This window comes from Boleophthalmus pectinirostris, unplaced genomic scaffold, assembly GCF_026225935.1.
Source record: "Boleophthalmus pectinirostris isolate CB_2022bp ecotype Guang Dong unplaced genomic scaffold, ASM2622593v1 HiC_scaffold_10, whole genome shotgun sequence".
Lineage (NCBI taxonomy): Eukaryota > Metazoa > Chordata > Actinopteri > Gobiiformes > Gobiidae > Boleophthalmus > Boleophthalmus pectinirostris.
The window spans coordinates 35,890,636-35,908,187 of NW_026570971.1; the positions used below are offsets into that span (position 1 = coordinate 35,890,636).

Sequence of the window (17,552 nt, forward strand, 5' to 3'; positions counted from 1 at the left end):
GCTCCATCCTCCCGTCACTCGAGAACAAGACACTATGACCTATTTGAGGTTATAGAGGGAAAACAGTCATAATAGTGACACTGGTTCAGTGGTTCAGTGGTTAAAGCAGTGGTCCTTAAGCAAGACACTTCACCAACCCTGCCTACTACTGTAGGAATGTGTTGTGTGAGTGTGGTGGTGGTCCCAGGGGCTAATGGTGCAGATGGGCAGTCTCACTCCAGTCAGTCTGTCCCAGGGCAGCTGTGGCTACAATAGTATCATACTTATTTTGACTTGTACATTTACATTTATAAAATTATGTCTTATTTGACACCAGTCTCTTGCTATTTTTTGCTTCTTCTTTAGAATTTATTATTACCATTTGTAATTTTACTCTTTGTTATTCTATTATATTGTGATGTGTGACTCCTGGTTCCTATCATTTCCCTTGTGGATCAATAATGAATAATTCACTGTTAATCCCTTTCAGTGTCTACCATTCTTATTATTAGTCCGACCCCTCACCAGAAAAGTTACAGAGTGTCCCTTTAACGTCACATCCCCGGCCCCTCACCTTTGTGCCGCTGTAGAAGTCGTCGGCGGTGGTGGCGTTCATGAAGGTCTGGTCCAGGTGCACGCTGGTGTCGATCCCTCCGGGCAGCACCAGTTTTCCAGAGGCGTCGATGACCTTTGCCCCCCCTGGAATCATCAGTTCCTTCCCCACCTGCTGGATGATCCCGTTCTCGATGTAGACGTCTGCCTCCTGCGTGCAGTCATCGTTCACCACTTTACCTCCTTTTATCAGGATTCGAACGTTTGGAGTCGAGTTGGAAGACATGACGACGGGTCTGACGGGTCTGGGTCTGAGAGGAAAAAGAGGACGATTTGAATTCAAGGTTGAAAAATGAGGAAAGAATAATTGTGATTTTTAGACAAGCATTTTGAATAGATTTTAAATTAAATTAAACTCATTCAGGAGTTTAATTTAAATTTAATTTTAAATTTTAATTTAAAATCTCAAACAGATTTGAGAGAAAGGCTTAAATATGAAGCGTCATCATACAGATTAATCACAGGCTGAGATTTGCCATTTACAACCATTCAGAATCCAAGTTTGATTTGAGATTTTGTATTAAGTCTTAAAGAAGCACTGTGTAACTTTTCTGGAAGGAAAAGAAGGAAACAAGCAAGTTATTTCACCAGGTTAAATTTCTGATCAGATCTGTGGAGAAACGAGCCCACTCATGGTAAAGCCCAATTTATTCTTGTGCGTCAAATCGTCTGCATCACAACACAGAGAGTGTGTGATGCCGTGAACCTCCTCCACAGAGCGTCTGCGTCGACCAACGTGCACCTCTGAAATTTTGTAACTACACGTTGAACCGATGCAGACAGCACGGGAAAGCGACGCAGACAATAAGATCTGTGATTGGTCGTCTCTACATCGCCTCTACAGACATTTCTGGGACTCTGTTTTCCTGCTTCATTTTGTAAACAGAATGAATCTTCACTGTCATTAAATTGTGTTGAATCGTCGCCTCCTACTGTTGTGGTGGTGGATTACTTTGCGGTGCATAGACCTCGACACAGATCCATAAATCAAACACCACGGCGACAAGACATAAACTATAATTCTGCCTAAAGAATGCAGGTTTTTCATTGTGCTCTTGAGCAATACAAATGTTCGGAAGCCCTGAGTGGCATGCAGAAAAAGAAAAAAAAAGACAAGAATTTTTTTTTTTTTTGCCTGCCACACTGGGCTGCAAGATAAGGTTAAAGTTAAATTTAATGCCTTACTATGGAGCATTACAGGCAAAGCAGTTATATGTCCAGACGCACAAACTGGTGACATAAAAGAAAAATTGTATAATGAATAACTGAGATTAAAATGGAATAAATATAAAAAAGGACCACATTAAAAGGCTATCGGATGGTTCTATACAGATCTCCTACCTCATTTTGCAGTTTTGCAGTAGTTCTGAGTACAGCAGAGATCTGGACTGTAGTAGTACTAGAGTAGATCAGATACTTGTGGAGGTTGGTGCTCTGTGGACGCTCTGAGTGACCTAAGCCTGAGCAGTGACAGTCTGTACCACGGACAATACTGGACAAGACAACAGCCAATGAGAGGAGACTGAGAGGACAATGGAGGAACAATACTCCAGGAAAACTCTGGAACTATGACTAGTCACTTTTCCTCTGTGTACAAGGCACAATTAGACCTTTCACGATAATTACTACACCAAATTATGTTCAGTATATGAAAGCTGAGTGGTTTATGGTGATGGTTCACACAGATGATCTTGTATTTTTTATTTATTGTGCTCAAGAAGAACGAGATCCACACTGCAGATCTTTTAAGCTCCCAATTTTTTATTTTAATGACAACACAATGTGAAGTTTCAGGTCAAGTCCTTCTTCAGACGGTCTTTGTCTTTGGACCCAGCAAGCAGCCGCCAGTATTATTCTTTATTGTAAAACAGTTTTAATATTGTCGTTTATCGCAGTATTTCTCTGTAGAGATATTTCATGCTTTGTGCTCGTGACAGACCAACGTAAAATCTCATGAATGTCATAGAGATAGAGAAGTAAGAAGTGAAGTGAAGAAGAAGAAGTGAAGGGAGTGTGACATCACCTACAGCATTCAGCACAAGTCAAATGAAGCAGGTATACGAGTGAATGTAGAGCCAGGTTTTTCTAGACAAAATAGCAAAATAAATAATAAATAAATAATATAAAATAAATAATATGAACATTTTAAACCAAAATGACAACGCTCACAGCAGCAGGTGCAGAGAGGTTTTTTCAGTAAAGGCTCTAGTACAGTACTCTAGTACGTCACAAACCAGGAAGACGTTTGGAAAGATGTGATGAAACTTCCGGTGTAGTTCCAGACACTGGACTCGACCGACTGTGATCAAACCCACTGAAGTAAAAGTGATCAGTGGTAAAATGAGGACTGCAGACGTATGTGCTGTTTGGAATCATCTGGAGTTTGGTGCCTTGTAGCAGCCGATAACGTAATAATGGCCAATAATATAATAACTGCCTATAACATAATCATTTTAATGTAATAAAGTGGATAATGTAATAACTTGGCAACAATGTAATAAAATGTCTGAACCAATAACGTAATAACCTGATGCCAAGAATGTAATAACTTATTACATTATTTTAAAAATGTAAATGAAAGAATGTTTTCATGATTTGAGAATACTCACATTTACATTTCATTGTGCTCTTTACATGTGAGTCATTGTTTGAATATATAAACATATACATGTATGTCTGTACCTTCATGTCCTGGAGCTGAAAGAAATAACTGTAACCATCAAGTTAAATAAACAAATAGTTCTAAATTCTAAGGAGGAAGATACATATCAAAGCCCAAATAATAATAATAACTGTTCCCTGTAAGAGGCACAGGCCGACTATAAAAAGACACTGAGAGAGAGTCCATGGTGTTCAGGTACTTAAGCAGCTATTTGAAAGAGACCAAAGTAACAATTTATCTCACAGTGTGACACTTTAAATTCAACTAATTAATCTAAAAGAATTAAAGGAACAGCAAGTAAATTTGTGGCCAAATACTACAATCACGTCTGAAATACTGCAGAACAGAGTATCCCCTCCCAGACAACAGGTCCCCAGCACGGTGTCCGAACTCAGAGGTGGAGGTGGAGGTGGAGAGTGGTGCAACAGCCCAAACACATCATATACACATAATGACAACATCAACATAAACTGAGGGCTGCAGTTTCCATGGGAAAGGGAATATTCAGACTGGATTACTGTGGTCAGTGATAAAAGGATTGAAAATGATCATGATTCCTTAATGTCTGCTGATATCAGGGTCATTTTATGATTAATTTACAGTTTTTTCTTACATACTGTTCTTTTAAATGATATTAAGAAATTATTATTACAGTTATTACATTACTGGCAGCAGTTTTATAACAAGCCAATAATGTAATAATGAACCAATAATGTAATAACTTATTGCGTTATTTGTTCAGACATTTTATTACATTATTGGCTTTATTACATTAAAAGTATTAAGTTACAGGCAGTTATTACATTATTGACCATTATTATGTTATCGGCTGTTGTGAGAGTTGTGTGTCAGTGGGGAAATGATGAAAACTGAGGTTGGTTGGAATTGTTGATTCGCTGAACACAACGGAACACTACAATGACATGGAGATGAAGAAAACTGGGACATTTTCTCATTTTTCCAACATTTAATCAGATTTACTACCACGAACAGAGCCCAGAGGAAGTTGTCATCACATGTTTCCAAAACATCTTCCTGGTTTGTGACGTAAGTGTGAATAAAGACTATTGAAGCGAACTCGGGGTCAAGTTCTACACTAGGAACAGGAATTTATTTCTAGACAAAAAAGTGAAATAAAAACAGCAGGATCATGTGGAGCGGGTTAATATGGACATTTTAAAAGCCAAAAAGCCAAAATGACAAGGAGACATTTTTTCAGTACAAAGTGAACTGGGGCCAGAGTCGATGGAGCCAGAAGTGCGTCCATGAACACTTCCAGTTTGGAACGCAGCAGCAGATTAGCTTTGTCCATTTATGAGTATTTGAAGAGTTCTGTCTGTCATAAATGAGTAGTTATAGCAGAACAACTAACCGGAGTAGTATTTGTAGTATTGGTGTAATTCTACTCTTCTGTACAAAACAATGGACATGCAGGATTGTGTTGAGCTCCGTCTCGTGACATTTTGCAAAAACAATCAAGTGTACGAGAGCTGGACCACTCTATTCTCTCATTATGTCTCTATTTACTGTCTCCTCAATACACCCGAATACAATTACTGTCACTGTTTAAGCATTCTGTCTGACAAAAGCCCACCCTGCTCCCTCCTCCTCCTCCTCCTCTTTCTCCATCCCTCTCCCCGTCTCCTCCTTCTGTAGGCTGCCATCATTGTCCTGTCTCTCTCTCCCTCTCTCTCCTCCTCTTCTCCCTCTCTCTCCTCCTCCTCCTGTCTCTCCATACCTGTCTGTTGGCATCATCTCTTCTTCCTTATCCTCTTTCTCTCTCCCTCTCTCCTCCTCCTTTTCTCCCTCCCTCCATCCCTCTCCCCTTCTCCTCCTTATGTAGGCTGCCATCATTATCCCATCTCTGTCTCTCTTCTCTCTCTCTCCTCCCATCTTCCTCTTGTTCGTCTTCTCTCTCTCCCTTTCTCCCCCTCTCTTTCCCACCTTTCTTTCCCCTTTGTGCATGCTATTCTGCAGGACCTCATCTCTCTCCTCCTCCCTCTCTTTTGCTTTCCACCCCTCCCTCCCTCCCTCCCTCCCTCCCTCCGTCTTTCACCTTAACCCTTACCAGTAAGACCTCCCTCCCTCCTCCTCTCTCTTTTCTCTCTCCTCCCTGACTCCTCCCTCTCTCCTCTCCCCCTTCTCCATCCTTTCAACCTGTCCCTCTCATCTGCTCCTCTTTCCTCTTCTTGTAAGTTCTTGCATCTCTCCCCTCCCTCTCTTTTTTTTTTTCACCCCCTCTCTGCTCCCTCTCCCTCTTTCTTTTCTCTTGTGGGTTCTCTCTCTCCGGTGAAATCATTCCGGAGGAGGAGGAGGAGGAGGGCGCGGCTGGAGTTTGCTGCATGGCACAGATCTGATAAATGACTCCAGCGGAACAATGGCTGAATCAAGACTGAGCTTGGTGTGTACTGCTCCTACTACTACAACTTCTACTACTACTATTACTGCAAGTACTTCTACCACAACAACTACTACTATCACTACAAGTACTTCTACTACAGCAACACCTACTACTATTACTGCTACTGTTACTATGACTACTTAACAGCAAAAGGTTTGAAAGTAATATTCTGGACAAAGTTTAGAGTTTAATTCTGATTCTAACGTGAGCCTGTGTTTTTAGATAATGTTTCTATTTATGTTGTGCATTCTGGAACTACAGTCACATGATCCAGAGCAGGACTGAAACTTTAATAAACCAAATGGACAAATAAACCCTGCAGATTTAGGATTTAAGATGATTGGTTAAATAGTGATGCAAACAGAAACCACAGGTTGTTATTATTATGTATATGACTTTTTCATGTGTAGAATCCGTCAGTCGTCCAGGTAGAATCAAAAGAGGAATTCAATTTATCAACTGGTCAAGTGTTTATTTAGGTCAAAAACATTTCTCAACTCATCCAAGCTGCTTCTTCAGTTGTGATCAGATGCTGGTGGACACTTCCTTATATCTGTCTGAAGGAGGAGCTAACTACACTGAAACTCCTCTGAAACTAACACACACATGTTTACAGTTTCTGTTTGTAGTTAGCGCTGTTCGTTTGTATGGTGTGTGGGGTCATATTAGAATCAGAATCATTCCGGCCCATAATAAGTGTTTTCACACGTCTGGACCTGACCTGCATCTCCATGTTGTTCTTTTTGTTTTAGGTCTGATCATGGAGTTGTAGATGGAGACAGATGATGTCCGAGGCCTCCATTTCTGTTCAAGGAAGGATTGTCTTTCCTAGCAAAAAGAGCCTCTTTAACTCCCCTCTGATGATTTTTTCCCCCTCTAATATGCAGTGCACTTTACCAGGAAAGAAACTCTGAGCATTTGTTCAACTCTTGATAAAACTTGGGTCTATGAGTTGTTGTTTTCTTAACACTGCAATTGTAAAAATGTATGTATTTATATTTATGTATTTATGTATGTATGTAAAGTTGTGCTTTTTTGTTGGAACATCTTTTTGAAATACTCGAGCCATTATTCATGTTCAAGTCTTACTCTTCTGGACGTCTGAATACTCCTGTACTTAAAGCTGTGATGGAGGCTTTAGACTTTGGTAAGTCTCACAGGTTTGACGTGGATCAGCTTCCACAATCTCACTATAATATTCCCACTTATTCTTACGGTCTTTTTAGCAAACGCTGCAGTGACAAAGTTTGTTTCTGTGTGAACAGTAGCAGAGTAGTTAGCACTGTTTATTATCTATGTACTGACCATCACGTCTGTGCCCAAATCAGTCTCATAATGCAGCGTTCACATGAAGAGGATGGAGCAGGTTTAAGAGCAAAGCATCATTACAAAAACAGCACGAGCGATAGAAGACGAAAATGTGAAGGGAACTGAATCCAAGTTAAAGGTGCACAGTGGAACTTTTCTAGTCTACCACCTTTTTGTTCCCATGGAGACATTGTTTGCTTTGCTCTGAATGTTCCACAGTCTGTATATCAACAGCATCTATCGCCCTGGAGACAAGCAGGTCAGAACTGTGGAGAGGTGAACCAACTCAGCGTGAGAAAGAAGGTTTTTCAAGGAATTTATGAGCAAAATAGAAGTTTAATGAAACACCGTGGAACATTCCAAACAAAGCAATACCATCTCCAGTGTAAATAAACATTAAATAACCACATGGAGGTGTTGATGGTAAAATCCAGAGAAAACAGCTGCGTTACAGTTTTATTGTGGTTTCAAATCGTGTTCATCAAACTATAATTGAAATGCAAAACAGCACATTTGCATAACGACTTCAGGGGAAAATCTTAAACAGTCCCAGTGCCTCTTAATGAAGGTTTTAATGATTGAAGCCACTGCACAAAACAAAATCCAAATGGCTAAATAATAAAGAAAAAACATTCAACTCTCACTGATCACAATTTTACACCAACTATTAAAGAATTTATATGCCACAGAAATGACTTTAAGTGGCTTGAAAGTCCCAGTATGAGCGTCCCATTCTCTCAGCAGGAACGTCCCCCTCCTCCCTCCTGGTGCCCCCTTCTCTTGGGTGGCACACGGGTACCTGCTGTGCCCGGGAGAGGGAGGACGTTCTCTCCAGCCTTTAGTCGGCTGCGTAACTGTGATGTATTGAGTTAGAAAATCAGCTTCTTTATCATAATAAAATGAATGTGAATGTACCAGAGCAAATGTCGGGCTTTGTTTATGTCATAATAAAATCTTCATTTGCTCACAGAGGTTTACAATGAAATCCTATTTTGAATATTTTTTTGTTCCCTATCTACTGCTGATTTGGGAAGAAATATTAATAAAGTTCTTACCTGCTGCCATGAACATAGTTTGTAAGCAGCACAACACAAGAAACTTAGAAAGCTACAAAATTTGTTCAAAAATCATCCACTTTTGAGATATATTGTAACTTGTATATTGTAACTTCATATTTTAATTAATACAATATAAATAATGAAAGAATTTATTTATTTATTTATTTTTTTTATGTATCTTTATGTATATAGATTAACTAACTTAGTTTCTACAGTTCAGGGAGACCTTCCAGCTCATTTCCACCTGGACTTGTGTGTTGTTTCATTCACATGTTTGAGTAACTCTTTATTATGAGTCTGTCTACATCTCCAAAGCTCCAAATGCTCTGTTTCACCTTGTGATGTCATGAAGCAGTAGTTTTCAAGTGAACAGTTCCTTTTACCTTTAGTTCAGGAGAGAGCTGAACTAAAGCTGAACTGAAGAGCTGAAATCATCCACATGATTCTAGTTGAAGGTGTGTGGAAATTAAAAACACAGTGGAGCACTTCTAGTATTACCACATGACATCACAAGGTGGAACACAGTGCTTTGAGTTTGAGAGAGAAATACAACCTAAATAAAATGTGCAGGTTTGTGTGTTAAACATGTGAATGAAACAAAACAAAACACAACTCCAGGTTTGTTTGTGATGATGAAACTATATTATAACAGAGATCAGAAAATAGTCTGACATGGGACTTTTAACCATTTCTCCCAGCTCCCTTTCACTCACACACCCCAGTTTTATAACATAACTTGCTTCTATATAGACTTGCTTCATAATTTCCATTCCCACCCTCTGTATATTGCAAGAGTAAACCGGGCACGGCTCTTTTTGCTGCGTAAGAGCAGACGCTGAAATCATGACACTTGACTTGTGCGTCTTGACAAAGGAAGCCCTCTCTCCACCCGGCTGTTTTGGTGTTTAAATCGACCCACAAACCGATCATCAATCTCCAAATCCTTTCTATAATCCAATCCTTTTAATGTCTGATTTTAATTGCGTTACTTTACGAGAACCGGTCAATATTGAGCATCTCCGTGCGTAAAGTAGTGGCAAATTGGGTTGAGGGTGTGTACGGACGCGGAGGATGGCATCATAAATAGCAAACGCCACCCAGACGTAGCCTACGGTAGCCAAGGGGGCGTGGGAACAAAGTCTACACGCAAAACTGAGCGTTAGGTTTGGATAAAAACGTGCGTAAAAGCGTTAAAGTGCATACCTTGTGAGTCGCGCTGCTGCTGCTGCTGTGTTCACTGCTCCGCTCGGGTCTCTCGCTCCAGGGCCGTGGGGCTGGGACTTTGTGACGGGAACAAGGCTACGATGAGCGGATGGCACTTCCCAAGCAGATCCGCAGCAGATGGAGCCGGTCTGGGAGCAGCCGGCGCAGCATCACCGACGTCAAGTCACCGCGCAACGAGGAGAGGCACTTCCGGGTTTGGGGTTATAAATAAAAGCACTTGATGAGAAACCGTCACATTTTAAATTAACTGCAGCCTTCTAGTTTTATTACAACATTTACTTAAGGAGCCAAATACTAAAGTAACAACTCACCAACTATCCAACCCTAACAGGTTTAAAGAGCATATAAACTGTTTTCTGATCTGTTATAATGTTCATCAAAAACAAACTTGGAGACTTTTAAAACTTTCTTGGTAATTCCTTAATAGATGTTGATGTTTTGATGTTTTCACCTTCTCTTCTCTTTCATCTATACAAGAAGTCACAGGAAGACTGTGCAACAATGATCTGATGATTGACAGGACACAGGGTTATGTGTTCCATAAGGGTGAGTTGTACAGTTGTAGGGAGTATTATTTGTTAAATAAGGGTGAGTTGCTGTACAGTTGTAGGGAGTATTATATGTCCCTCTATAGTGTGGTGCAGTGGCTGAGCAGGAGTGTCATGATGAAGAACAGTTTGTCCAGTGTCCTTGTGTCCCTCACTGGGACAGATGTCTCCATGTGTGGTCATACCGGCTTGTCAAAGTCTGATCCTGTCAGATCTCAGAAGCTCAGCAGGTCTGGTTTGGTTAATATTTGGATGGGAGACACTGTGAAAATCAGGTGCCACAGTGAGGTGCCAGTGGGAGTAACTATTTATTGTTTGTGCCTCGCTCACCTTTTATTTTTCAGTAAGGACTACATTTTGTTAAGATTTCAAGTTTAACCCTCGTGGACCTGCACTGCTACTTCTGAACTTATTTATGACCAATTTTTTATGAAGTGTGCAACCTCTTCTCTTCATCACACCTGGGTTTTGTTTAAGACACAAACCCTGTAGAGTTCTTCTTTTCAATAGAAAACACAGATGATTTCAGCCTTGGAATGTACAAAAGGAGCTGTTCACTTAAAAACAACTGCTTCATGACATCACAACAGAACATTCTGATGTTTGGAGATGTAAAGATGACGTCACTTAACCAAAACAAAAAAAATTCTTTATCAGTGAAGAATGCAAGTTCAAGTTTTATAATAATAAAACTCTGAACAAGCATGTGCCCTACTCTTTATTCAGACCCATTTCTGCTTGAAAATGGAAATAGGCCTGAAATCTGATAATCTAATAATGAACCTTTTGTGTAATGTCACACATGTGCAGAGGCCCATGTGACGGTAAAGACAAAAATATTTGAATTTTTATCTCCTCAACAAAAAGGTTGGATCCAAACTCCATCCGTGATTATTCTCTTGTATTTTGTTGCCGAGCACTTCCTGTGCTCTTGATTCTTCTCGTGTTCTTGACGCTCCTCGCGGCATCCCGCCGTGCGACGTAAAGACGCTCCAATCCGACGCGACGCACCACGACCCCGTCTCCAATCAACCAATCAGCACTGACGCAGGGCGTGTCCGGCTCGAGGGGACCGTACCACCGCCAGGGGAGGAACGAGACATGTCTCCAAACGCACGCAGACGTGGTTGATGTAGAGTTCAGAACTGGAGTCTACTGAGTTCTATTTAAAGAAGGAAAATACTTACTTATCTTAAATGGTGCAACATCCTAAATAAATGGGATTATTCATATTTTTAGACTAACAAAATAATATGAGAACAGATACAAAAGACTCCTGTCTCCTTTGAGCAAAACCCACACATTTTTCACTATTATTAGTTTTGTATAATTCTATCTTGAGCCAAAATCACTTTCAGATAGGATTTAACTTTAGACTTTAGAACCTCGATCTTCTTTGCAAATAAATAATGTAAGATTTAGGTCATAAAAAACCTTGAAACAAATCAAAAATATCTAACACCAAAAACTAAATCTTGTAAAATTAAACAAACAAACAAAAACACTATTACTTTTCTTGTGGAGTTTGTGTCTGCTTGTCTCCATGTTGATGTTATTGTTTTACCTGGAATGACATTAAAGTGTCTGTAAGTGACTTTTCGTGTCTTAAAACGTGAAAAACAGGACTGGTTCATTTTCGCGGGTTTGCAGGGGTCCAGAGTTCTTCCTCAGGTTCATAATGGATTCCAAACACAGTAATTATTCTCTTCTTGATTCTGTGAGACTGAAACACGTTATAATCACAAACAGATGCACACACCAGTCTAATGTCCCCACAGCTGCTCTACCACAGACTGTATGTGTACTGAAGTAAAACTACTTTTACTCAGATCCACTCAACACAGTCTGGTGCAGCCACTTTAAAGCTGCACTGTGTCACTTTTCTGGTGGAGGCTCCATCAAACGCTTTTCTCCATGTAAATGTTATAACTTTGTCTGGAATGTTTCACAGTGTGGCATTAAACCTTTCTATCTTCATGGAGACCAAACCAGACCAAGTGACAGGTCAGATCTGTGGAGAGGTGACCCCGCTCACAGTCAGTGTCTGTTTTTCTAGATATTTTTGAGTTATAAAGCCACCTGTAATTGAATAATTGTAAAGTAGATCTGTTTAATGTCACACTGTGGAACATTCCAGGCAGAGCAATGACATCTCCATAGAAACAAACAGGTGATGGACCCTCAACCAAAAAGTTAAGTTACACAGTGCACTGTTAAACTTTACATCTCCATGGAGAAGAGCAGGCAGTACCACCAAGACAAAGTTACAGGTCAGATCTGTGGAGAGGGAACACATAAGCAAACTTTTCACAGAATATTTTAAGCAACAAAAAATGACATTTTGCACAACACTTTGTCAGTTTTTTTGTTTTGACAGACTTCAAATTCTCAAAATTCATGTTCAGAAGTTAAAAATGCACTGTGTAACTTTTCTGTTGGAGGGTCTTCTTGCTTGTCTTCATGGAGAGGATATTGCTTTGTCTAGAATGTTCTACTGTAAGGCATTAAACGCATGGAAACAGCATGTTTTTTTTCACTTTAAAAATGATATACGTGCAAGAAGTGTTTTCATGCCGTACACTGGAACATTCCAGACTTGCAGAACCATCTCCTACTTGTTCATTTTAAGGGTATTTGAAACCTCCTTTATCATGTGAATAAATGAAAAATATGAAAAATATTGAGCTCAAGATTGACCTTTGACCTTATTTGTCAGTTCTTGCCTTTGTATCATGAGCCAAAAATAAGGAGTCGTTATAGGAGTCAGTTATACTTCAGTGATCTTTAATGTGAAAGTATTGTGTGTATTTATTCATATTGTACACACTCTACTGCAAAGTCACTTGTGTTAAACTGTTTCACTCTGTGAGTGTTGCTGCAGGACCCTGATCACCACTAAATACCAGAGGTGGGAAATGCAAGTTGTGACTTGGATTCGAGTCACTATTTTTAGGACTCGAGACTTGACTTGATAAAATGGAATAAGACTTGGGACTTGACTTGGACTTGAAGCTCAATGACCTGGGACTTGACTCAGACTTGAGTTGTGACTTGATGCTTCTCTACTTTTCTCTTTATAAATGTTGATAAATGTGGTGCTGCATTTTACAAGAACAAACTGGAACATGTCCCTTCCACTTCTGTTTGGTACTTTGGATGAAACTGAAGTACTGTGAGATGGTATCCTCAAATGTACTACAGTAATATACAGTACAATACAATAAAACAGAGGGAACTACATAGAAGATGATCCTTCATTACAAAATAACTGTTATGAAACACTTTAAAATCAGAATTCTTTCTCTTCTGACTGTAATGATTCACACTTAGATCTTGTAAGACGTTTAAAAAGGAAGGATTAATATTTCTACAACTCTTATATAAATACTCATATAGAAATACACCTGGACTTTGTAAATACACTTTTGTTTAAAATTCATAAAAACTGCTAAACTGTATTTATATATTCATATTTGGTACTTTTTTTGCTTTAAAGACTTGAAATGACTTGAAGCTCAGAGCAGACGACTTGGACTTGAGTTGGATTTATGGGTCAGTGACTCGAGACTCGACTTGGACTTGCCTGTATTTGACTGGGACTTGAGGTCAAAGACTTGAGACTTGCTAAACAATGACTTGGTCCCACCTCTGCTAAACAGATAATCCAAAACTCTTCTAGATCATTTCAGACAGATACATGATGACTGGAGCTTGGTGACGTGTTTTTATTCTAATGGATGGAAGTCTGAAGAAAATCAAACAAATAATGATCAGGTGAGTTTCTGCCTTTGGCCTCTGCATGAAAACTGAAAACAAAGGCAGATACAGGAACTGATAAATAAGGTCAAAGGTCAATTCTGAGCTCAATATTTTTCACATACAAATATTTCTTCATTATATCAACTAGTTGTCAGATTTTGGGAGTCCTGCCTATTCTACTTTTGTCTGGACAAAACAGAAACTTTGAAGTCATTTTTCTCAGTTTCACACTCTGGAGAGTTAAGATCTTTTGCTTTTGTAGAGCAGCCTAGTCTCCCTAGCACTCTCACATGGTCGATGTCCAATTTTTATTTTTTTTAATAATGTTTCTGCAAAAATCCTTCATCAGATCATTTTTCTTGCTTTGGACCACTATGCATTTTATTTACTTTTAAACTGCTGTTTGTTGCATGAGCACCTCTACAAGAACTTTGGTGTGTTTTCTCTTTCATTTGATCTCCCAGTCTCCCACCAGAAAACAAAAAAACTAAAAAAAACCATGAAAAAAGGAGTCAGAGTTTTGCACAAAAACATGACATTTATTCAAGTGTTCTCCAGCACAAATACAGACAGAGCCTCTATCTTCTCTGGACACAAAACATAAGAAACTGAACTGTCCGAGGGGAGCGTGAATGCTACATTAGCTGTGCCAACTCAAAAAAAAAAAAAAAAAAAAAAAAAAAAAAAAAAAAACAGTTTGTAGACTTCACATGAGCATTTGACCTGTTCAAACTTTCAGATTATCAGTATTAGAAAACAAAAATCCAAGATGCAGTGTAAGCGTGGAATGGCTGAAAGCGTTTTGTATGGAGTTTACATTGCTACAAGTTTCTTTTTCTCACACGATAATGCACCGACTACAGCAAACGCTAGTCTAAAACAATAGAGGAAAGAGAGTTTCGTATTTTTTCAAGTACAAAGTTAAAATGGTTTTGTTAATACAGTTATAGGAGTGAAATGAGACTATATGGAAGGAAAAACGTAAAAAACTGTCCAGACTTTCTGCGAACAAAATACAACAAGATTCAGGTCAAGTTGGGAAGCTGAAGACAAAGTCAAATGGAAACAACAGGCAATGGTTTGCACATTTCATTACACATAATTTTTTTTATCTTTTTTTCTTGTTTTCGTCAGTGTTTTGTGGTATAAAATGTCACTGTCATGTTTTTTATGTTGACTGAGCACCCACAGTGTTCAGTCAAATAAAGCTGATCGAGGCTCACAGTTACAGGGGAGAATTTGGAGTTGAGTCCCATATTTGGAATTACATTTGTGAGTGTCATAACAACTAAAGAGCCAATCAGAAGTGAAGTTATTGAAGGTAACGCCCATAGAACTCTAATAAAACCTGAAGCTGAACCCTGGACCAATCAGAGCGAGCGGTGCTAGAGCAGATCTTGAGCAGCTCAGAGGGGGGCCAGTCTGACAAAGACCACTTTTAGTTAATGATGTGAAAATAGAAAAGTGCTCTGAGAGAGAATTCTTTCTGGGTTCAAGCTCCTGGAAGCTGCAGTACCTGGAGCGACCACTAGTCTGTCTGGAGCCGGGACACAGGGGAACGTCTTATCCAGGTTTTATTATAAATCCACAGTGACGTCCCGTCCTGCCCACACCGCCGGTTTGACAGAGGTCGGGCGCTTAGAAACGCTGTCAATCAAACCTGTCGGTAACACTAGCCAGAGCTATTAATCTTGATCTATGGACAAAATACAGAGTTCCCACAGTCATGAAAATCCTGGAAAAGTCATGGAAATTGAAAATGTCATTTTCAAGGCCTGGAAAAGTCATGGAATTTTGTAAATTCAATGAAAGTTTTGGAAAAGTCATAGAATTTTAGTATCTCTTTCACTCAACTCCAGCGTTCTGTTATGTTCTCATGATATGAAATGCACTGACAGGATTTAGAATGTTCAGAACTATAATCCTAAACCATAAGGTGAGAGGAAAGAGTTCACACTTCAGATTTAGCCCTAAAAGTCTGATCAGTTCTACACATGTAGGTGCTGTAAAGTCATGGAAAATTCACTTTAGCTCATGAAAAAGAAGAAAAGATTTCAAATATTGTCAGTGAAAAAGATTGGAGACCCTGAAAATAGTGAAATATTAGAGTATTAGTTTTTCCATAGGGGACTCCTGCTTTCCTCTTCAAGGTCTGATATTATACAAAATGGACTCTCGTGAGCTTTAAGCTGTGTCATAATGTTGTTACTCTGTTATACTCTGTTCCACCTGCTCAGGAAGTGGTAGTTTTGAAGTGAACAGCTCCTTTTACCTTTGGTTTAGTAGAAACTGAAAAAAAAATCCAGGGCTGAAATCATCCAAATGACTTGAGTGAAGGTGGAACAGAGTGTTTTCAGTTTGAGAAAAAGGGTTTTTGTGTGTTAAACATCCTCCTCCTGTAACCAAACCAAATGAACTATCTTGCTAGTATTAGTATTTTGGGTACTTTCTAACTTACTTCACAAAACAGAATGAAATGGTGAATAAAATATGAGCTTTGCAAACCATAACAGGGCGTTTTTCATTTTAAACTTTGCAAAGCATCCCAACTGTTTATGAATCCTGGTTGTATCCTTAGTTGATTTGATTAAATGTATAATAGCACCATTGGAAACACCTACAGACCCTCTAAATATCCAAATAAAAACAGAACCAACCAGGGCTGTGCAGTTAAGTCTTAAAGCTGTCCATCGGCCCAAATCACAACAATGTCATTCAACAAAGTCATCTGGATTCACTTGACAAACAAAATAGGTATAAAAAACAAAACATCATTTCCTACGTCTAAAAGCAATTTCAATTTCATTTTCCTAAGATGCGTCTAATTCAATGGTATATATTAGCAAAGAATTATATTTTTACATCTCATACGCCATACAAAATGACCAATTGAAAAAACAAGAGAGCTCTGTACAAAGTTATGTACAAATCAGAACGAGGGAAATGTCACACAAAATAGGTCTAATGTTAAAAGTGCACTATGGAACTTTCTGGAAGGGGGTCTGCCACCTGCTTGTCTACATGGAGATGTCACTGCTTTGTCTATAATGTCCCACAGTATGGCTTTAAGTTCATCTATCGTCACCTCCTCATCTCACTTCTGTACTTACAGCTGTTTTTATTGCTCAAATCTACCTTGAAAATCATGTGTTGTTCCACAGATCTGACCTGGAACTTAACTTAGTGGCGTCACCGGATTAGTTTAAAGCCATACTGCGGAACATTCCAGGCAAAGCAATGACATCTCCATGGAGACAAGCAGCTTCCTTCACCAGAAAAGTGACACAGTGCACTTTAAAGTAAAATAATAATGAGAACTAACCTGCCAGCCATATCCAGAAGCTTCAAAGTGTTTTGTGTGATTATTTATTTATATATTTTATTGTATTATTTTATTATTATAGCATAAAGGAATTAAGTCAGTGTCGTTTTGTTCTCAGTGTGTTCTCAAATGTGCAGAAATGTGAAGCTCAAATGTCAGAAAAGAGGTTGTGGGTCCAATTCCTGGACAGATATAACAGTAATAACCATTCCTGGATTATATCTAAATATGAGGCGTTTTACTGTCTGAAAATCAGGAAGTGCACGTTAGCATGCTAGTTGTTGTTAGAATTACCATGACAGCAAACTCTGCTCTAGTGTCTGAAAGTTGTGAAAAGCTCTTACAAAACTGTTTTAAATAGTTCTGTAGTAGTTCTGTTTTTCAGTTTTAATCACGTACAGAACTTCTGACCGCAAAACTTGGTGAAAATAAAAAATAAAAAAAATGCAGTTTTCTTTTTCATATTAGGTGAGACTCCAGGAGTCTTAAACAGGGGAGTTGAAAGGGCTCTGCTGTCTCGGGCCCCAGGGTCTTAGGGGCCCAGGATTAGAACTTCTGCCTATTATATTGGAGGGGGGGCCAATATAATCGTTCTTGCCCCGGGGCCCCAAATTTGTGTCGGCGGGTCTGGTCTGAATAACTTTGATTCATGAGTTGTACAATCTGAGCCTGTGGGAGC

At 39.2% G+C, this 17,552-nt stretch overlaps 1 protein-coding gene across 1 annotated transcript in view; it reads right to left on the reverse strand.

The window, feature by feature from the left end:
- The window catches only part of dpysl5a (dihydropyrimidinase like 5a), a 30,371-nt gene extending 21,024 nt beyond the window's left edge, over positions 1-9,347 (reverse strand). The window contains exons 1-2 of the mRNA XM_020920533.2: positions 9,224-9,347; positions 554-842 (exon numbers count right to left, since the gene is read on the reverse strand). Coding sequence (XP_020776192.1) covers positions 554-817 — 264 coding nt within the window. The 5' untranslated portion in view covers positions 818-842; positions 9,224-9,347. The remainder of the gene's footprint in view (positions 1-553; positions 843-9,223) is intronic.
- Between the last annotated feature and the right edge of the window lie 8,205 nt (positions 9,348-17,552).